The 22868-nt window shown below is 37.0% G+C and overlaps 1 protein-coding gene and 1 long non-coding RNA gene across 13 annotated transcripts in view; one reads left to right on the top strand and one right to left on the bottom strand.

Moving 5' to 3' along the window:
- Positions 1-140: 140 nt before the first annotated feature.
- On the bottom strand, positions 141-9647 carry LOC122202147. Its single transcript, XR_006194488.1, has 3 exons — positions 9560-9647; positions 7028-7169; positions 141-312 (listed from the first exon to the last, which is right to left on the bottom strand). It is a non-coding gene; the product is annotated as an uncharacterized LOC122202147 (long non-coding RNA).
- Positions 8820-22868, top strand: part of HERC4 (HECT and RLD domain containing E3 ubiquitin protein ligase 4) — a 136100-nt gene continuing 122051 nt past the window's right edge. For 5 of the 12 annotated variants that reach the window (XM_042908375.1, XM_042908374.1, XM_042908376.1 and 2 more), the window contains exons 1-2: positions 8821-9163; positions 10884-11187. In XM_042908375.1, the coding sequence (XP_042764309.1) occupies positions 10962-11187 (226 nt within the window). In that variant the 5' untranslated portion in view covers positions 8821-9163; positions 10884-10961. Of the gene's footprint in view, positions 9164-9558; positions 9646-10883; positions 11188-15537; positions 15870-22868 lie in introns of those variants that run through there. The other 7 variants (XM_042908378.1, XM_042908377.1, XM_042908381.1 and 4 more) reach the window with 5 other exon arrangements.

Here is a 22868-nt window from a genome sequence, read left to right as displayed (position 1 = left end):
TTTGGTAGTGTTCATTATTAATTGGACTGAGAGAATCCTCATCTCATGATTGCTGTGGGATAAAATTAATTTTAAAGCATATAGTTTATCACACAGTTAAGATTTTGTTTAACAGTTTTTATTCTTTGCTGTCACAGACACACAAAATAAAACCCCAGGGTGTTTTGAGCACTTTCTCTGTTTAGAAAGTGTGGTAACTGGAGCACTTACACTGTAATTTCAAAGGCATGGACACATCCCCACATACTGGTCAAGGACCACATTACATGTGATTTTTTCAGGCTTATGCCTATTTGAATGTCAGCTGAATTCCTGTAATTGGGGGATGGGAAGCAAACACAAAGAAATTATAGGGAGTTACAAAAAGAAAGCATTTAAAAATGTTTCAGATATTCATAATAGGAACATTACTATCATTTGACACTGCAACACTGTGAAAGAAATTAAAGAATGGGATGCCTCAGTGGCTCAGTCAGCTAAGCATCCGATTTCGGCTTGAGTCATGACCTCACAGTTCATGAGTTTGAGCCCCGCGTCGGGCTCTGTGCTGACAGCTCAGAGCCTGGAGACTGCTTCAGATTCTGTGTCTCCCTCTCTCTCTGCCCTTCCCCCACTCATGCTCTGTCTCTCTGAAAAATAAATAAACATTGAAAAAAAAAAAAAAAGAAATTCAAGCCAGAATGTACATTTGGAGAAGGAAAGGATGTTAGCATAATTGTGAGGACAGTTGAGAAAGATTCTATAATAAATATTCAAAATTATTCTTTATGTTATAGATTAAATGGCATATATCATTACATATAATATTATCAATTAAATTGTTTTGCTTGCATGTATTAAAAAGGAAGGCCAAATTTTCTTCTGTGATTTCTCATTTATGTGGCAGAAGAGAGTTTTTCTATCTCACTCACTTTGGGCTAGGCCAATAAACACCTAGGATAACAGAAGGACTTTTTTTTTTAAGTTTATTTATTTATTTTGAGGAGAGGAGGGGCAGAGAGAGGAGGAGAAAGAGAATCCCAAGTAGGCTCCACTTTGTCAGGGCAGAGCCTAATGTGGGGCTCGATTCCACGACCTGTGAGATCATGACCTGAGCTGAGATCAAGAGTTGGGTGCTTAACCAACTGAGACACCCAGGTGCCCCAACAGAAGGACTTTTTACAATGCAATTCAAAAGAAAAAAAAACTGTTATGGGATGAATTATGTTCCCCCAAATTCATATGAAGTCCTAACCCCCAGTACCTCAGAATATGACTATATTTGGAGATATGGCTTAAAGAAGTAATTAAAGTAAACTGAGGTTAAGTGGGTGAGCCCCAACCCAATATGACCAGTGTCTTTATAAGGAGACTAAGACACAGAGAACACATGGACCAAGGAATGGCCATGTGATCACCCAGGGAGAAGGGGGCAATCTGCAAAACAAGGAGACAGGCCTTTCAGAAGTAACCAAACCTGCCAACACCTTGATGTCTAACTTCTAGCCTCCAGAATTTAGAGAAAATAATTTTCTGTTGTTTATGCCACCAGTCTGTGATATTTTGTTACGGCAACCCTACCAAATGAATACAGAAACACACTCTTGGTTTTTCAAACTTAAGGTCAGAACACTTAATTTCTCCTAGTTAAAGTGTGTCTTCCCTCTTCGCTCACCAGTCGTTCTCATTTGTAAATGTCCTCAAGTCAGAAAACTACCAGTGAGCACCCACCATTCCTCCCATTCTGTGATCCCCTACAAACCATCCATCACAACCCTGTTAGTCCTATCTCCAAAGTATGTTTTGAAACTGTCTTCTTCACTTTATCTCCATCACAACTACCTTAGTCCCCACCACTATTATCTCTCATTTGGATTATTGCAAAAGCCTCCTAAATAACTTCCTCCATTTTACCCTCCTCTACTTCAGCAATCCTGTTCAGTCCAGCAGCAAAGGAATCTTTTTAACACTTATAATTGATGCCCCCTCTCCTGCCTTAAACCCTTAGTGCAGTAATTGCACTAAAACTCCTTAATATGACCTACTTGATCTAGCCTCTGACTGCTTATCACCAAACACCTAGCTGGGTTCCTGAGCTCCATCTACACTAATTTTCATTCAATTTCTGGAAAATGCCAAGTTCTTTCCTGCCTCAAGGAAAGAACTTTGCTCCTCTCTTCACAAGGCTTGATCCTTCTCTGTTTTCACATTTACTTATTTATTTAAATTTATTTTTGGAAGAGAGAGAGAGAGAGAGAGAGAGAGAGAGAGAGAGGGAGGGGGGGAGAGAGAGAGAGAGAGAGAGAGAGAGAGAGAGAAAGAGAGAGAGAGAATCTCAAGCAGGCTCTGTGCTGAGTGTTCTGTCAGTGTGGAGCCCGACTTAGGGCTTGATCTCACGAACCATGAGATCATGACCTGAGCCAAAACCAAGAGTCAGACACTTAACGAACTGAGCCATCCAGGCACTCGTTTTCAGTTAAAAAATTTTTTTTTAAATGTTTTATTTTATATTTGAGAGAGAGAGAGAGAGAGAGCACAAGCAGGGGAAGGGCAGAGAGATGGAGACAGAATCTGAAGCAGGCTCCAGGTTCTGAGCTGTCAGCACAGAGCCCGACACGGAACTTGAACTCACGAACTGTGAGATCATGACCTGAGATGAAGTCAGACACTTTATCTACTGAGTCACCCAGGAGCCTCCTGTTTTCAGTTTTAATAGCAACTCCTCCACTGAGACCTTCATTGTCTATTCTATTTCAATGGCTTACTCTATTCTCCATTTCTACTTCTTGTTTCTTTCCTTAGTATTTATTACAGTTTGAAATACTTTTATTTGGTGCCTAAATTTTTTGTTTGTTTTGAGAGATGGGGGGTAGGGACAGAGGGAGAGGAAGAGGGAGTGAGGGAGGGAGGGGGGAGAGAGAGAAAGAGTGAGAATCTTAAGCACACTCCACACCCAGTGTGGAGCTGGATGTGGGGCTCAATCTCATGATCTTGGGATCGTGACCTGAGCCAAAATCAAGAATTGGATGCTTAACTAACTGGGCCAAGCAGGTACCCTGACCTAATTGTTTTTTTGTTGTTAAGATTTTTTTTAAATGTTTATTTTATTTTTGAGAGAGAGAGAGAGAGAGAGAGAGAGAGAGAACAGGGAAGAGGCAGAGAGAACGGGACCCAGAGAACCTTAAGTGGGCTTTGTGCTGACAGCAGAAAGCCCGATGCAGGGCTCGAACTCATGAACTGTGAGATCATGACCTGAGCCGAAGTAGGATGCTTAACCGACTGAGTTACCCAGGCGCCCCTAATTGTATGTATGTGTGTGTATATATATAATATATATATATATATGCGTATATACATATATATATATATACACATAGTTATATACATATGTATAGTATATATATAGTTATAGTACATATATATATAGTATATGTAGTATATATATATAGTATATAACTATATATATAACTAGAAGTGGGAAGGCAGCACAGAGTAGGTATTCAGTAAAGATCTGTTGAAGAATTGTACAGAAGATTTGGCTGCCTTGTTTACATTTCAGGCTGGAGCCATAATGCTAGATCAAAGACCAAGGAGAAGAGATAACTATTGAGCCCATAAGACAGGGGATGAAAGGGCAGAACTCTCCAGAAGAAGGGATTCACTGAGGGACTCAAGTAAACGTGGGCAGACAACTACTTGATTGAAGACTCTAAACTTGGAGTGCAGAAGGGGGTAAAATGACTGGAGGAGGCTTTTCCAGTTGTCCACTCAAGGCAGAATCAATCTATGACTTGGTGGTTATTGGTGACAAATTCTTCCAATGTTAACAATAAAAAGATTAATCTTGCCACACATTCCATTTCTCCAATTTTGGAACTTAGGTTGTTTTTAATTTCTGCTATTAGAAATCACATCACACTAAAAATCTTTGTTCATAATTCTATTTGCTGCCTCTTTGTTTTTATCTATTTCTCCTATTAGAATTTAGTAGGTGCTAAATAAAGATTTGTTGAATGCATCTTGTATGTGAAATACATACAGGAGTGAAATAATTCAGGTAAATAGTGCAATGTCTCATACCAAATATTGTTAACTTTTGTTGAGTGAAATTTATTGGCTCTTTTTTTTTTAAATTTTATTAAAATTTTTTAAAATATTTATTTATTTTAGAGAGAGAGACAGAGTGTGAATGAGGGAGAGGCAGAGAGAGAGGGAGATACAGAATCGGAAGCAAACTCTGGGCTCCAAGCTGTCAGCACAGAGCCCGATGCAGGGCTGGAACCCATGAACCATGAGAGCATGACCTGAGCTGAAGTTGGATGCTTAACTGACTGAGCCACCCAGGCACCCCAAAATTTACTGGCTCGTGAAACATTATCACCAAATTTATTTATAAAAAGGCTGTGATAATTTACAATGCTGCCAGCACCATTAATTAATTAATTCAATACATTTTTTTGAGTATATGCTATAGGCCAGGAACTGTTCAAGATATTTGGAATACAGCACTGAGTAAAACAGACAAAACCCCTGCCTTTGTAGTTTTCATTATAGTGGAGAAGACAGAAGTTATATATCTATCTATTTAATATAGCTGACCTTTGAACAATGCAGGGGTTAGGGATGCTGATCATCAGCAGAGTTGAAAATCTGTGTATAACTTTGACTCCCCTGAAACTTCATTATTAATAGTCTGCTATTGACCTGAAGCCTTACCAATAATATCAACAGCTGATTAACATATATTTTGTATGTTATAGGTATTATATATTGTATTCTTACCAAAAGGTAAGCTAGAAAAAAGAAAATGCTATTTAAAAAGTCATAAAGAAAATACATTTATGGCATTTTACTATAAAAAATTCATATAAGTGGACCCATGCAGTTCAAACCTGTGTTGTTCAAGGTAAGCTGTATATTAGATTGTACACAACTGGTTATCTATTTAAAAAATTTTTTTAAATGTTTATTTATTTTTGAGAGGGACAGAGACAGAGTGTGAGTGGGGGAGGGGCAGAGAGAAAGAGAGACTGAATCTTTTTTTTTTTCCAATATATGAAATTTATTGTCAAATTGGTTTCCATACAACACCCAGTGCTCATCCCAAAAGGTGCCCTCCTCAATACCCATCCCCCACCCTCTCCTCCCTCCCACCCCCCATCAACCCTCAGTTTGTTCTCAGTTTTTAACAGAAGAGAGACTGAATCTTAAGCAGGCTCCAGCTCTGAGCAAGCTGTCAGCACAGAGCCTGATGCAGGGCTCGAACTCACAAACTGCAAGATCATGACCTGAGCCGAAGTTGGACACTTAACTGACTGAGCCACCCAGGAGCCCCGGTTATCGATTTTAAAATTTATCTGTATATGACATGTAATAACATGTACTATAATAAATATAATATTATACTTTTATATATTATGCAATAAAATATCAGGTAGTGGTAACGGAAATGAAATAAAGCAGAAAAAGATTCTAGAGAGTGGTGGGGGTAGTATTATGGATAGGGTGGTGAAGGAAGAGTGGAGAGGTGATGAGTAGAGACGCGAATGAAGGAGGTGAGGTGAGTTCCAGCAAAAGCAGTATTGCTGGATGGAAAGTAGCAAGGGATAGCCTGGGACATAACGAATACCCTTTTAGTGGTCTCTCAACAGTCTGAACATTATTATTTAAAAAAGAAAAATTTTTTTTTTTTACACTTATTTATTTTTGAGAGACAGAGTGAGACAAAGTGAGAGTGGGGGAAAGGGCAGAGAGAGAGAGGGAGACACAGGATCAGAAACAGGCTCCAGGTTCCCAGCTGTCAGCCAAGAGCCCGACGCGGGGCTGGACACGGGGGCCGACTGAGCCACCCAGGTGCCCCGCATTATCATTTTTTTTAATGAAAAGAACATAAGAGATAAAAAGTATTTTACTTTCTTTCTAAATGAAAATTATATCATTACTGGTGAGAGGAAATGCTTTCTCAAATGTTTTACACCTTGTAGTTCAGGACAGACAATATTAGTAATAATAAAAGCTAATATTTTGGGGGCCCCTGGATGGCTAGTCGGTTAAACATCCAACTTCGGCTCAGGTCATGATCTCACAGTTCGTGGATTTGAGCCCCCCGTCGGGCTCTGTGCTGACAGCTTAGAGCCTGGAACCTGCTTTGGATTCTGTGTGCGTCTCTTTCTGCCCCTCCCTGCTTGGGCTCTGTCTCCCTCTCTCTCAAAAATAAACACTAAAAAAATTTTTTTTAAAGAGCTAGTATTGGGGCGCCTGGGTGGCTCGTCGGTTAAGCGTCCGACTTCGGCTCAGGTCATGATCTCACAGTCTGTGGGTTCGAGCCCCGCATCGGGCTCTGTGCTGACAGCTCAGAGCCTGGAGCCTGCTTCCGATTCTGTGTCTCCCTCTCTCTCTGGCCCTCCCCTGCTCATGTTCTGTCTCTCTCTGTCACAAAAATAAATAAAAACATTAAAAAAAAATTTTTTTTTTTAAATAAAATAAATAAATAAATAAATAAATAAATAAATAAATAAAAAGCTAGTATTTTCAAAACACTTGCCAGGTACAAGGCACAGTACATGTTATCTTATTAAATCCTCACAACAACCCAGTGAGATATGATTAATATTCCCGATCTATAGAAATTGTGACTGAGAAGTAATTTTCTGTAAAACAGACCATTAATAAATGTCTGGAGGTGTCTTTGGGAGGATAGAAGGATAGAAGTATGAGATGGCCTGTAGCTTCAGGCTATGAATCCAGAGAAACCAGCACTACAGGCCATACTCATTGATCTAATGCTTTTATACAACAAATTTACATTATCCCAATAACTCTCTGAACCTATACTTGTCTTACCTTAAAGATAATCACACATTGTTTTCTAAGATCTTGCACCACAGTTTCATAGATTTATAAGATTAAAACAAACATCTAGAAATGTTCTTCCACTTTCTCACAAGCAAGACCTAGCTTTAAAAATATTCCATACAGAGATGCATCCATGTGGCAGAGATAGCTGTCTACCAATTCATGCTTTCTCTTCCATGGTTTACAGAAGTACCTGGGAACTTAGACAGCTATTGTTTCCCAGTCTCCTTGCATCTAGGTGTGTAGTTCTTGCAAATGTTGGTGCCGAAGTGGTATGTGGCACCTCCCCGACAAGCGTTTTAAGAGGCTCTCTGTGCCTCCATCTCTCACTGTTCCTGGAAAATCAGTTTCATCAGTCATTAGGAACACTCATTTGGACTGTTAAAAGATAAAATATACTTCAATTATGCTACGCCACTCAAATTTTACTGTTTATTTGTTGCAGTGTCAAGTACATATCTTAAAGATCCCAGATCCCATAACTTCCCCTTTAATGATATACTGAGACATCAAGTCCTTAAGGTTAAAAGACAACAAAAGTCCTAAAAGGGCAAAGGAGAATAATAAAATAAGAATAGACTATGTTTTGTTAGTATCCCCACCTCTCCCAATATTGAAATTATGTTTGAGTATCTTGTCATTTTTATACTTGTTTCTATAACATACTATGTTGGGTTGAACTGGATCCCCTAAAGAGATATGGTTAAATCCTAAATTCCAGTATCTGAAAATGTGACCTTATCTGGAAAGAGGGTCTTTGCAGATGTAATCCAGTTAAAAATAGGTCATAATGGATCAGGGTGGGCCTTAACCCAATGAACGGTGTCCTTATAAGAGGGAAATTTGGACACAGACACACCAGGAAGAACACCATGGTGTTGGCAGAGATGGTGATGGACATTAGAGTGATGTATCTATAAACCAAGAAATACCAAGGATTGTCAGCAACCCCCAGAAGCTAAAAATGTATGGAAAACATTCTCCTTTGACACATCAAGGGAGAACTAATCCTGCTGCCACACTAATTTCTAACTTCTGGGCTCTGTAACTGTGAGACAATAAATTTGTTGTTTTAAGCCATCCAATTGATATTTTATTGTGGCAGCCCTAAGAAAATAACGCACATACATATTCTAGCACAGGCATTTCCTAATCTAAAATAGATATTTCAATGACATAAAGAAATGTGGCTTATTGTGGAATTCTTCCTGAGTTCTCAACATTCACGCCAAACTCACAGGTCTAGCAAAGTCCAACAAAATTTCAAGAGTGCCTTGTTTCAAGTTTTCCTCCTTTTTAAGAGGTTGTTATGAAGACTGCCCTAGGAAAGCCTGACTTCGTTTGTATGAAGCAGGGACTCTGGTCACATGCACTGCTGAATTTTCTCTGAATGGAAGCCCTTCTCTGTAAGTTTATCTTTCAGGGAGAGCGCAGAAAAGTGCAGCCATCACTTCCCTAGGAGACCGAACTGGTGTTGCTGATATTTAATGCCAGTAGGTTCAGTCATAGCTGCGAACATACCTGGCATCCTCAGATTAGCTCCGGTTGAGGGTAAGGGTAAAATAAAAGGCTTCACCCGCCTTTATATTCGTATAGGGGATGTTTATCGATTAGTTTAAATTCTCCTTGGAAAAAAGGTAGAATGAAATAATAGACTGGAACCTAGGAGCAGAAAGACAACCAAACCAACAAAGGAAAAGATTTTCTTCACTAAAAGGCCCTTCTGAGCGCAGAAGCGTTCTTACAAGACACTCCAATCACCCCAACTCGCCTTCCCAAACTCCCAACTTCTGTATTTGGCATTTTCCTCTTAAAGCAACGCAAAACAGCACACTGCGCAAGCGCCAGGGTCGAGGTGCCCTGGGAGGATTCCAGCGCAGGCGCGCGGGCCGGGAAGTGTGAGGGCTTGCGCGCGTGCTCCATGGCTCACTTCCGGCCTGCCCCTCCCCTCCCCCCCTCCCCGCGAGCTACCTTCCCCCTCTCCCTTCTCCTCCCCAGTCTCTTCCCCAACTCTCCCCACCCCTCGCGCTCTCCGCCCCGCTTGCCTCCTGTCCTTCCCCGCCCGCTCCATCCGGGTCGCTGACGGCTGTCTCTGAACTGGACAGCGGTGGCTGCTGCTTTTCTCTGAGGTACCCGGTAAAGTTTTACAGGAGCTGGGGAAGAGAGCAGCGGACAGTACCGACGCCGGAGGAGCTCTGGTGTTCGCAGCCGCTGGCTGAAGGAGGAGGGTCCAGGAGCTGGAGACCTGCCTTAGCTGCCGCGATTGCTTCGCTTTCTGGGGTGGCGCCGCCCCCCGTCGCCCTGGGCTTCCCCTGCCTTGAGGGGCTGGGTGAGTCGTTGCCCCGGTGGATTCGGGGGCGTGTGACGGCGTTAGGGAGGGGGCTGGCTGGGCTGGGCGGATACAGGCCGGCCTGGCGCTGGCTGCTTTCTCAGCGCTTCCTTAGGGTGGGGGGCGGGGGACGAGGACTGTGTCGGTGCTCTCTGGCCTGGGGGCTGGAATGTCGCACCTCCCTGGGCTAGGGCCTCCCTCGGACTGAGGGCCGCCCAAGTGCGGAGCCTCGTCGGCTGGCCTCTGTGGCTGCTGCGAGCGGGAGATTGCCGTAGTTGAATGGTCGGCCCGCGGGGTTGGGTGTGTGCGGTCGATTTCGCTCTCCTGGTTCCCATGAGCTGAGGCTGAGTGCCTGTTCAGGGAATGATGGGAGTAAAGTGCTTCTCATTTCCCTACCTGTTGCTGGCGAGAGGACGCCTTTTCCATTCCTTCTGCCTTTTTTAAAGAAAAGGATGGTTAAACCTTGTGCGCTGAATTTGGAGGTATTTTTCTGTCCTCTATTCTTAAAAAAAAAAAAAAAAATACGGTTAGACAATGCAGAACTCTCGGGAACCATCGAGTTCCGATGTCCCAAAAGAATGAAATCAAACTTCTCTGAATGGATAGGTCATGGAATGGACAGCTTTGGCAATTGCTAGCCCGAACGTAGGAAACTTGGGTTTTGAAACTTCTCAGGTTCTGTGTAAGGAATGTGGGTGACAACGGGAATAGGCTGACTTCCTGTAATTGTGTGATTTAGTAACGCGATGTGTTTAAAAATCTGTGTGGGTTTAGATGAAGTGGGCTCTTTGATATCCGTGTCTTTTCCAGTGTACTGGAAAGTTCTACAGATTTCGCCACCAGACTATCAATGTCCCAGCCCCCATTTCTGTTCTTGAAAAATCTTCAGTGCTAGGGTTATTTGCAGTTTTCCCCCCCATTTTCATATACTTGTCTCAGAGGTATATAGATAGATACAGATTTCCCCGGGGAAATATTTTTCAATCAGGATTACCACTTATAATAGAAAATGTTGAATTTGGGAGACCATCTTTATACTTAAACTGCATATTTTCTTTTGTATGTGGTTATGTGCGTGGATTTAGTTTTAAATTTAAGTGATGAGGTCACAGGCGGTTGTCTTAAGATTGAGGTTTGACGGGAGAGAACCATACTTTTCTGGAAGGCCTATTATTTCAGTAATTAGATCATTTAAATTCTGGGGGATTTAAGGTTTACATAATTGGTTTTATTTTGATTACAAGTAAGAACTAAAGTTGTCTGTTGATGTAGAGGTAGGTATTAAAAGGTTTTTTGAGGGAGATTGAAAGGTTTTATGTTTGTGTAACTGGCAAAATTTTTCACTGTATATATACTTGATTTTGCCGGTTTTATTTCTTGCTCAGGATAAAATTATTTAAAGTGAAGCTAAAATGAATTTCATTAAGGTACTTAATATTTTTGTTAGTCTATCACAAGGTAGCAAAAAGTCAAAACTAGTCCACATGTTTTAAATTTTGCAAAGAATCATGGAGAGTAAACCATTTTCTGCAAATGTTAATGTATGACATACTTTTAAAAATAGAACTGATTGGTTTTTGAAACTGGATAATCCTTAATGTAGCATATTATAAAATAGATTCCATGTTTACTATAGAGTGATTATTGTAGCCTAGCACTTTAAAGAGCAATTAAACATGTTTCCTTTGAAGTCATATTAACTTTTTTTGTATTTCCTCAGACATAGGGATACCTCCAACTTTCCAGTGTTTCAGAGGAAATTTTGTATTGAAACTGGAAGACCAAAAGAATTACAAACATGTTGTGCTGGGGAAATGCATCTTTTGGACAGCTAGGGTTAGGTGGAATTGATGAAGAAATTGTACTAGAGCCCAGAAAAAGTGACTTTTTTATAAATAAAAAGGTCCGAGATGTGGGATGTGGACTCAGACATACTGTATTTGTTCTGGATGATGGAACAGTGTACACGTGTGGATGTAATGATCTAGGACAGCTAGGTCATGAAAAATCCAGAAAGAAACCAGGTAAGTTGAAAAATTTTTTGTTTACTATTTCTAATAATTGTATCTTGTAAGCTTGAAATGTCAAATAATTTCTCTAGTCCTAAACCCATATTTTTTTTATCAAGCTTTAAAAGCAGATTAGGAGTTAAATATATCCTTTACATTTGCATGCTTCTAAGTACTTAATTATTTTGTGGTTTCTGTTTTTTTAAACTATTATTGTTGTGAACCCTTATTGTATGAAGCTTTGGTTTCAGAACTAATTATGGTGATATAAAACAGTTGAGAAAACCAGCATGCAGTGTGGATACACTTTTTCTTTAGTATAGAATATATAGGTATAGAGCATATATAGAATGTAGGTCCTGTTTAATAAGTACTATTCAGCTACCTTGGCAGATTTCAGTTGCATAATTTACTGTGTTGTTTTCTATACATCAGAGAAAAATAAATAAGATGGAAGCTTGCCTGACATACATCCTAGTTTTTCTATTGTTGTCCCTACTCTAGTATTTTAAATACATAATTTTATTTGGCTTAGTTTGAAATACGTTTTATTCCTCTAATCTCCTACTTTGAGGTAGTAGCATCAGCTATTAAAAGTTTTCTGACTATAATATGTCCTGATTTTGTAGGAGTCATATAAGCCAAATGTAAAATAATTTTTAGTGTAATGAGAATTTTGAGGAATTTGGTCACATTTCACATTTTCTTTTCCTAAATATACGTACGTATTTTAAAATAAGGTATTACCACACTTGGAATTATTGTTGTGTGAATTTTGCTCTCAATTTTGATCAGTCTCTACACTGAAAACTATGGAAAGCTTATGAAAGAAATTGAAGAAGACTCCATTATGATTACTAAAAGTTAATTCTTAAGATGGTAAATTCAGATAAGATAGACCATAGCAGTACTGATTTACAGATTCTTCTTTAACTTCAACAATAATGGCACTTAAGCATTTTCTATGGCAATTATTCTTCTTTACCACTTCATTATTTAAGTGATTGCTATTGTTAGTCTACTTTTGAGAGGTTAATGTAGGTATAAAATAGTAAGATATTAAATATTAAGGCATGTTATTCATCTTTCATGTCATCTCACCACCATGCCAAACCTCACCTTTCTAACTTGTAAATACTGTATAGTTTTCATCCTTTCTTTGTTGGTAGGGTCTTAATCTTTTTCTTTGTGGCTTAATTTGTAATTTAAGTCTTTTGGATGAATGCTAGTAATCCTTAACACAGTAGGTTTAATTATTGCAGAACTCTAAAGGTAAAGTGGCAGCTGTCTTGTATTCTACCTCACTAAGAATATTTTCTGGAATCTTATCAGAATTTCATATCTTAGGTTTTGAGGTTGTCATGTGTAGACATGAATGGTAATTTATTGTTATGTACTTGTTATCACTGCTTCAGAGGCAGATGTATTCTTTACCTTTTTTGTTTAGCTTGGAATGCTGCCTCAAGTTGAGATTTTCATGGTTTTGGGGCTGTTGCTTTTCTTATACTTAACATGCTCCACAGAAATAATTGAATATATTTCTGTATTGCTTTAGTAATTTCTGAGAGGTTGTAGGGCAGATAAAAAGTGCAAAGCCAGCACATAGAAATTGCCAATATAGTTACTGAAGTTTATTAAAGTTTAAAGTTTTTAAATGTTATTAAGCATCTGCTTTGTGTCCAGGGCAAGGGTAGGCCCTTTGCAGTAGTAGTCTGTGTCTTTAACAGCTTTTAACTCTGTAGGTAAGATTCTGGGAAACTTAACTAGCCAGAAGAGGTTTTTTGTGGTCATGTTGACATTGTGATGATTACATTGTGACATTTATATCACTGTATTGATTCATCTTGAAAGCATTATTTGGTAATATAAAATTGGGAGGGTGGGTTTAACCTAATTTACATTACCTATTTAGGATTGCCTCATTGTCCAGGGTACATTCATGGAATATAAAAATGAAAGGCATGAACTTTGTCTTTGAAAAATTTAGAGGCTGGGCTGGGAATTAAGGCATACATAAAATGAAATAGCTGGAGAGAATTGAAAGTTGACATGATATGATATATACCTTGAAACTAGGAAATTTAATTGATGGGAAATGTCATTGTGGGATAAATTAAATATTTCTGGGAGAAAATGAAGTCTTAATTTTAATTCAACCATTGATCACATAACTAGGCAGAAAATAAATCTGGAGCTGAAGTAGTTTAGTTTTAGAGGAGAGGATCCTTATCTTGAGAAAAGCTTTTTACTAGAAGTGTCCAGATTCAGTGATTCATTGATATATATCTGGGTTACAGAGGTAGGAGAAAGTAAAAGTTCAAAAGGAGGTAGTTACTCTGATAGGGACTTTTCTTTTAAGCTTAGTTTTGATTTATGGTGTTTGAGTGGAAACTATTAATGTTTTTTAACTAAAATTATTTCCCTTGGGAATAATTCTTTAATAGCTTTGAATGTACTCCTTGCCCAACTTTTTTTTTTTTTTTTAATTTGTGAGTTTGAGGACTGAATTAAAAGGTAAGGAGTTCTTATTTAATTGGTTTTAAAGTTTTTGGTAATTGAGTGAGTCTGATTGAATTTCTGGAACCACATAATAAACAAAATTCACTTTGTCAGAGCTTTAAACTGACAGAAAGAAAGCAAACAGAAAGGAGGGAGCTAGGAATTGTTTGCTTGTAGAGACTGGCTTATAAATAAGCATACTAAATATTCTGTAATATATGTGAAAGAGAAACAGGTGGCTTCATTAAGGATAAGCTATTCTTGAGAGTTATCATAACCTACCGAGGACTCAGCCTTATAGTGTAGTAAATAGATTTGACCTGTGGCCTGTTGGGAGAGCTTTCCATTCTGAAAATTTTAGGAACCACATCTGAAGGGTTCACTGATATCCTTTATCATACCAAGAGTATAGATTGTGTCCATGTTCATTTCCGTCCTCTTGTATATGTATATCCCTTGGTATCACTACTAGCTCTGATTATTTCCAGAGAAGTGAACATCTATTTCACTTTCATGTGTGTATTTTTCCTTCATAAGAATTTTTTAAAACCTTTTTTTTTTAGCTATTTGCTCTTAATTCATAGGTAACAGGTAAATATATTTGATCTTTAAAAGGCTAGACCAGTCCATCTAAATAGTTTTATTTATATTTCCTTCCAAATTCACTTCTGAAGATTTTAAGATAAAGTATAGGAAGTGTACTTTTCCTAACAAGATCATTTATTCACTGTATATTCAATCATAGGTATTATTTGGTAACCATGGTCCTAATGTTTTGCACATCTATTTCCATTTGTTTCATGTTAGAAACAGTACTATATATTATACGATCATAAATTTGTAAATAATGTGATATAGTTTTTTTTAAAAATTACTGTTTTGGTAGCTTTTCGTGGTTTACAGAGTTCTTTTAGTTAGATTATCTCATTTAATCCTCATAATGATCTTGTATGGTATCTAGGGCAGGTGTTATGGTCCTCATTTGTAAAATAAAGTAACTAAAGTAAAATGAGATTAAGAGACTAATGAGTAGTAGGCTAGCAAATGTTAAGGGACCATGCTAAATCATGTGGTTTTACCTTTATCCCACAAAGGTTTTCCCTGCCGTATTTAGAAGATAAAAGAATATTAACCTGGGAGGAAACTAGTTTCCATCAGTATTTTAATGTAATTCTGAGAGTTAAAAAAAAACAAAAAAAAAAAACAAAAAAAAAAAACCTTAAAAATTTTCTCTTTTATAGGTTGTACAATGAAGATACCATGTTTTATTATCTCCTCCCTTCCCATATATAAATTCAGAAATAAGCCATTTTAGGCACTGTATAAGAAGGTTGAGAGTTCTGTTTTCAAGATACAATATTGTGCCAACACAAACTAAAAATTCACATATATGTATTTTTTTCTGAACTGAAGACTAACTTGATTAGCAAAGTCAGCAAGAGATAAAGTTTTGAATAGTATGATAAAATATGTTGTAGCCTATGCTCAACTCTTCTACAGAAGATATAAAAATCATGAGCATTGATTCTGTTTATTGTATCTCAAAATGGTGATTTCTGCTGTTGAGTCAGTCCAGTGAAAGCATTTTGGTCACATAGCAGTAATTACTTGCTTGCCCTTTTGCTTCTTCATTTTTCTGACTTGCTCTTTCTGTTCATAAAACATAAATCTGTAAGTGAACTACTTAAAATATAGTTGAAATTTTAAAAGTAACATACGAAAATGTATAAATATGTGAAATAAAATTATTCACTTAAGAGCAGATTATAAATACCAAATTATCCCACATATTATTGAACCAAAGCATATAATACCAGAGAAGCTTATTATGTTTTATAACTCCTACTTTTCATGATACCTTCTAAGGATGAGAAAGATGTGGATGATTTGAAGACTTGAAAAAAAGTAATTACTTGGGTCAGGAATGGAGGCTTGCTTTGGACACTTTACTTTGAGGAAGGTTAGTGCCCAAGAACACAGTGTCAAGGGTAGGGAAAAAAAAAATCATAATGCAAACAGATGACTACTGTTAGAGAGATGTATAATAATACTTTACTTTGTGTAGGACCCTACATCTGAGGAATATCAAGAGCATTACACAATAACTCATGGTTCCTTTCAAAATGCTTGTGACACAATTTGCAAGAATTATCCTCATCTTAGGGGATAAATTTACGGAGAAATGGCAGCACAAGTTGGTAAGTAACTTGTCAAAACAGCAGGTGACTGGTGAACATCTATAAATTGAATCTGAAAAATTAAGTCTACCAGTCTCCTACCTTATTCACTAAATTGTTCTTATGTTTAGAATTATTTACAATAATATCTTCTATTTGAGGCAGATCAAATACTAATTTGTTTCTTTGCCATTTTATTTGATGGCCTTTTGAAATAAATCATTATTTTACCAAGATGCTTGCATTGTGATACCACTTTGGTACTTCATTATAACCTTGTGTGGTATGAATAATAATATTTGAACAAACTACTGTGGTAACCCAGTCTTTTCTCTTTCTTCTTTTATATATCTCATTCTATATCCCTTTGTTGTCTAATGCTATGCTGTGCTATCCAAGATCCATAGTAACTGCCAGGTGGGATTGATTTGGTGTCAACATTGGAACTTGGATTAGTTATATTGTGTTAAGTCTGCCATGTATCTCTAAGTAGGATGCATTGGTTTGGTGAATGCTTTATAAAACCTTTAACCCTGGAGAAAGCAATAATAGAAGTAGATGCCTAATCTGAGCAGTCTAACAAATAGAGGCGTCTTTAAAGGATTTAGAAATGATTTTTTTTTTCTTTGTTTTTGGTATGCTGGTGTTTTTACTTGATTGGGAGTGAGCCATTTACTTTCCTTGAAAAAACAGGAGTATTGTAGATTTGTTTTGTGGTTTGGGCAGGAATCCTTGTAGCAGGTGAAAGCTTAAGTGGTCTAGTTTCCATCATCTCTTTAGTAAGTATTCTTAGGGTTCTGTGTTCCCAGTGTCATAAAAATTAAAGCTCATTTCTCACAGATACATATGTATATTTATAATTGCTTTGAAGAAATAAATCTCACTTCATAGATACTTACAAGTGTCTTCCTAGGCTAGAAAGCGTATCAAGTACCTGGGTATGTATCATACCCAAATTAAAGAATAATCTTTAATCAGGTAACTAGTAAAGAAAATCTAATAAGGAACATGTATTCATATGTTGTTGCAAGGGCTTTTTTGTGGTAGGATTGTGTTAGTGAGTAGAAAAGTGGGAAATGTTAGTGAAGAAACCATATTGAAGAGCCCAAGATTTATCTCCTTTTAGCTTCTGTGGGTTCTTTTCATGCTGATGGAATTAAGACAATAATTATTTATTCAGATACATAATCATCTTAATGAATTGTGATAGTTACTTTACATGGAAGAAAAACCTATGCTGTATATAAATGTATTCAATTGGAGTTATTGTTATTAAAAAGGGAATTTTCGGGGCACCTGGGTGACTCAGTTGGTTAAGTGTCTCTCAGTTTCAGCTCAGGTCCGTGATCTCATGGGCGTGAATTCAAGCCCCTTATCGGTTCCACGCTATGCATGGAGCCTGCTTAAGATTCATATTCGTTCTCTCTCCCTCTCCCTCTGCCCCTCCCCCTCCTTTCCCGTCCCTCTCCCTCCCCCTCTCCCTCCCCCTCTCCCTCCCCCTCTCCCTCCCCCTCTCCCTCCCCCTCTCCCTCCCCCTCTCCCTCCCCCTCTCCCTCCCCTTCTGCCCCCTGCCCCTCTCCAGCTCATTCTCTCTCAATGTTTGGGAAGTTTCTTGAATATTGGTGGCTCAGTCTTTAAACCATAATATTTAATTTGCATGTAATTATTCTTTTTTCTTCAGTTCTAGGATGGCAGAAATTTAGTTTAGCTTTTCTTCACCTTAAAGAAAATGTTCTAGGGTTCTTTAATGTGTTTTTCACATTATTTTGAAAGATCCTAATTATTTCTTTATTAATATTTAAGCTTAGTTACATTTTATTCCTTTGCTAGGCGTCCTCCTATTCTGAAATAACACATTTTTAGTGTATAGTTTTTTCTAATTATAAAAGTATTTCATATTCTTGGTAGAGAATTTGAAAAATACAGGAAAGTAAAAATCAACTATAATACCATCATGCATAGATAAATACTATGGTCATTTAACACTTTTGCTATACTCATATGTTTGTGATTGCAGACTGGAAGTATGTTCTTATATCTCAATTTTTTTCAGTAACAATTGAATAATAAGTATTTCCCCATGTTTCACAATATTGTTTAGGGGTATTGTTAATGATAATTTAATACTTCATCATTTAAATATAGCAAAATTTGTGTTCTCCTATTTTTCGGAGATACATAATATATATGATATATATATAATATAATATATATGCATAATATATATATATCAGTTTAGTCTTTATTTGCATCTCTGTTAATTTCTTTAGGAAAAAGAACATCTTTAATTTTAGCAAATCTAGAATAAAACAATAACCAATTTATTTTTAAAAATTTAAGTAAGCTTAGTTGTGCCTCACCCTACAAAATTGATAAGCTTAGAAGATATTTGTTAATGAAAGTTTTAAAAATGTATTCATTTGACAAGCTTTTGAATATAATTGATGAATATTATTTAAAGATCTAGAAAGGAAGATAAAACAAGCGCAGAAATAAGTAGAAATGCATCTAATGTGCTAAGTGTTATAAAAGGCATAAACAGAACACTGTGTACAGAGGAATAGTGTAGCTATTTGGAATGGAATGGATTGTAGGTGACTTTTTATAGGGAAGATAGCATATGACCTGGAAGGATATAAGTATTTAAAGGAGGAAAGAATGAAGAGGCTTTATAGGTAGCTTAGCTCAAATGGAAATAGACAAATGGGAGACCTATTAAGGGAATTGTAGTCCAGTTAACTAAAATGTCTGAGAATAGAGAGCAAGAAAGTTAGAAGGTAAAATTGAGGTCAGGTTATAGAATTAATCAAGTTAGGGTTTTAATTGGGTGTATATTCACTGATCGTTTGTAATGGGAATTATCAGGTTTTTATAAAGGAGGGGAGAGAATTTGGAGGTAAAGTAATCAGTTAGGCTATAATGGTGCCCCTTTAAAACAACAAGGGAGAGGTGCTTGAGTGGCTCAGTGGGTTAAGTGTCCAACTTCAGCTCAGGTCTTGATCTCACAGTTCCTTGTGTTTGAGCCCTGTTTTGGGCTTTCTGCTGTCAGCACAGAGCCTGCTCCCGATCCTCTGTCCTCTTCTCTCTCTCTGCCCCTTTTCTGCTTGAGTGCTCTCTCTCTCAAAAATAAATAAACATTAGGAAAAAAGCAGCAAGGGAGCAGTTAGATCAAGGAGAAATTAGGGAAGCGGAAAGGATGGATAGGCTGTGGTAACCAAATAGAAGTGAACAGTAAGGGTAAAGAGCAGAGCCAGGTGTGATCCTAGGTTGAATCAGTAATTAATATAAATAGGGAATCCAGGAAGGGGAGGAATGTTAATTGTTTTGTTTCAGCAGCGAGAAAATATTTGGTGAAGTGAATTTTGTTTTGAATTTGGTAACCGTATTCAGTGATAAGTGAGAAATTCAGTATTACAAGTGGGGAGAAAGATCAATGCTAAAGGAATGAGATGTTTTATTTCCTCTTCAAAGTAGGCTAACATTCCAACTATATATTTCTCACTGATTCCAGCCTATCAAGTAATTAACAGTCTGTGAACAATAATTTTGTCTTTTTGGGAGACTGAAGTACCTGGTGATGTAACACCTTTGTAAAATTAAACTTTTTATTGCCAGGGACCATTTGAATTTTATTAATTGGTTAATTTACTTATTTTTGCTTAACTGACACAAACCTATTAATTATGCCTGACTTTATGACTTCCTTCCAGGTTTTACTGGAAACAAAGTTTTTGAAATCACAAGATGGAATCACATAGAAGTTGCTTTTGATTCCACTAATTGATGAAATAATTGTGACTATAAATTGTAAATGTGCTGGCATTTAGGCAAGAGTCCCTAAGAAATGTGTCCTCTGAGATGATGCTGTTTGTTGCTTCTGTGAAAGGGAAATGGGAATGGGACAGGAACAGTCTAAGGCTAAAAGAGAAGCAGAATTAGGAGCATCTGAAAACAATTGGAGCAAAGTTTAGCTGCTTTACCTGTTAGTTATTTGAAGGCTTTGTTTTGTTTTGTTTTGTTTTAGGATGGCAGGATGAAACTCAAGTAGAGCTTAGATTGCTTCCCATAATTGGTCCCAAGTATTTATCACTTAGCAAATGTATACTTTGTGATTTCTGATTCAGGGATTGCTTACCTATAGATTGCGTAAGTAGGCTTTCTAACAGAAATGGACTTCATGGACCTACACTTATCTTCTGGAAGTAATTAGGTAAAAGCCTGAGAGGTTGGTGTTACCTCTGTCTGAACATAGGTCTATTTCTGCACTGAGTTGAGGAATTGAGTAAGTCTCTGCAACTGGAAATGTGGAGGGAAGGGAATACTTTAGAAGTTGGTATGATAATGTAAAGGGAGAAGAAAGATACAAACCTCATTACTGGAGAGAAATTTAATGAGAAGTATTATTTGGAATATATTTAGATATGGAATATTGATGTTTAAAAATAATAACGGTAACTACCATTATGTGCCAGGCACTGTGTTACATCCTTTATATGTTGTCCCAGAATCCTAAAACCACCCTGCCAGGTACATATTAGCACAGTCTTGCTGTTGAGGGTAAATAAAACTTTAAGACGCTAAATAACTTGTCCAAAGTCAAAATTAAAATGCAATGAAAATAAGAACCAATTAGATGCCAATAATGGAAGAAAAGACACCATTTATAATAGCAAGAGAAAGATAAAATGACCTAGGAATAACCTAAGAAATGTGCAAGACTACTGAAGAAGACCTGAAAGCATTTCTAAGGGGTGCAAAAATTTTAAGCAAATGGAAACCACATTTGTAGGTAGGAATATTCAACCTAAGCAAATCTGTCAGTTTTCTCTAAAATTAGTCAATTTAAGGTGATTGTAATAAAAATACCAAGTGTTTTTTGTTGGGGGAGGGGAGGGAGGAGAGCTAAATAAGTGGATTCTCTTGGTCTTATGGAAAAAATAAAGCAGCTCAGGAAAACTGAAAAATAAGAACAGAAATATGTAACTAGATAATAACATTTTATTTTTAAAGTCTTAATAGTTAAAACTGCCTCACAAGTACGTATCAAACCACGAAAACAATATAAAGCCCAGACATAGACCCAAATCACCTCAAATCAAATGGGGAAAAAATTCAAGTGGGACTATTCAGTAAATAATCTTGGAATAAGTAGGAACATCATCTAGGGAACAAAAAAAATTGGATTACTGCCTCATGCCATGTATATATTTGGGTAAATTCCAAATGAATCAGGTTAAATGTAAAGACTGTGATGATAAATGTGCTCAAAGAAAACATGGACAATTTTGTTTATTATTTTGGAGTAAGGAAAGCCTTTCTGACTGAACTGTGAAGATGTATAGAAAAGTAAACTACATGAAAAAAATTTTGTTAGGTAGAAATCACCGTGTAAACAAGTTAAAAGATGAATGGGAAAATATTTACGACTCATTACCATAAAAAATGCTAATTTCCCAGATATGAAACAGTCCTAGAAATTGATAAGATGAAAACAATCCAGTAGCAACATTGTCACAGGATATGAACAGGCAGTTTACAAAAAGGGAAACATTTTACAAATGACTCTTAAATGAATACTCTTCAATCTCATTCACATTAAGAGAAATGCAGAATACAACACTGAGGTACCATTTTTTTTTACATATCAGGTTAGCAAAAATCCTTAACTTTGATAATATAGTAGACCCTCCAGCCCACATCCAGGGTTTCACTTTCTGAGATTTCAGTAACCCACGGTCATCTGCAGGTCCAGAAGCAGATGTTCCTCCTGATGTCAGAAGGTCAGTAGTAGCCTAATGTTATGTGCCTACATCATCCACCTCATTTCATTTCATCGATAGGCATTTTATCATCTCACATCTTCACAGAAGGGTGAGTACATTGCAATTAAGATGTTTTGAAAGAGGGAGAGACCACATAACTTTTATTGCAGTATGTTATAATTGTTCTGTTTTATTATTAATCTCTTACTGTGTCTGATTTATAACTTAAACATTATCCTAAGTATCTATAGGAAAAAACGGTATATTCAGGGTTTAGTACTATCCATGGTTTCAAAATGGCATCCATTGGGTCTCAGAATATATCCCCCGTGAATAAGGATGGGGGGAATGCTATATACTCTGTATGGTGAGGCTGTCAGTAAACAAGTGTTCATAGGTTGTTGGTGTAAACTGATAAGAATTATGAGGGTATTTTGCTAGTATGTGTTAGAATTGCAAATGCACATACTTTTTCTCCAAGAAGTGCAAGAATATAACTTGTGCTCTGATAACTCCATTTGTGCCTGTACAAAATGACACATTGACATATTACTGAAACATTGTTAATAATAGAAAAAGATTAGAAACGGTCTCGTGACTGTCTGTTGGGAACTGGTAAAATAAATTGTTCAATCAATGTGTTGTAATACTGTGTAGTTGTGAAAAGAGTAAAGGAATTTTCTGTGTACTAATATGTAAAGATTTCTAAAATACATTAAGTAAAAAGAGCAAGGTATAGAACATTGTATAGAAAGCTATATTTTAGATAAAATGTGAAAAAATGTACATTTGTATTTGCATATAGATACATTAAAATAAACCCTGGAAGAATACATATATCTAATAACAGTGGTTACCTTGGTGCAGAGGTAAGATAAGGGCTGAGAAGTAAGTAGGTTGGTGGAGGACATGGATGGTAGACCTAGATTTCTACTGCATACCCCCCCCCCCCCTTTTTTTTTTTAACAATGTAAATCTATATTATTCTTTAATTCATTTTTTAAAGGGTAGGCTCTGGAATTAGAGTGCTTAGATACAAATTCTGAATTCTGACTCTTATTTCTTAGCTATGTTATCTTGCACATATTGCTTAGCCTTTCTGCACCTAAGTATTCTTTTCTGTTGGGATAATCATATCAAATTCCTAGGGTGGTTGTAAGGATTAAGTGAGATAACACATAAAAGTGAAAAGAACAATGCCTGGCATGTCATGAGTGTTCTAAATGTTTCTTAAAAGAGAAATACCCTTAATATTAGA

The sequence above is a fragment of the Panthera leo genome, chromosome D2, assembly GCF_018350215.1.
Source record: "Panthera leo isolate Ple1 chromosome D2, P.leo_Ple1_pat1.1, whole genome shotgun sequence".
Classification (NCBI taxonomy): domain Eukaryota; kingdom Metazoa; phylum Chordata; class Mammalia; order Carnivora; family Felidae; genus Panthera; species Panthera leo.
Note: the sequence above shows the minus strand (reverse complement) of the source record. Positions and strands in the feature narration are given on the sequence as shown.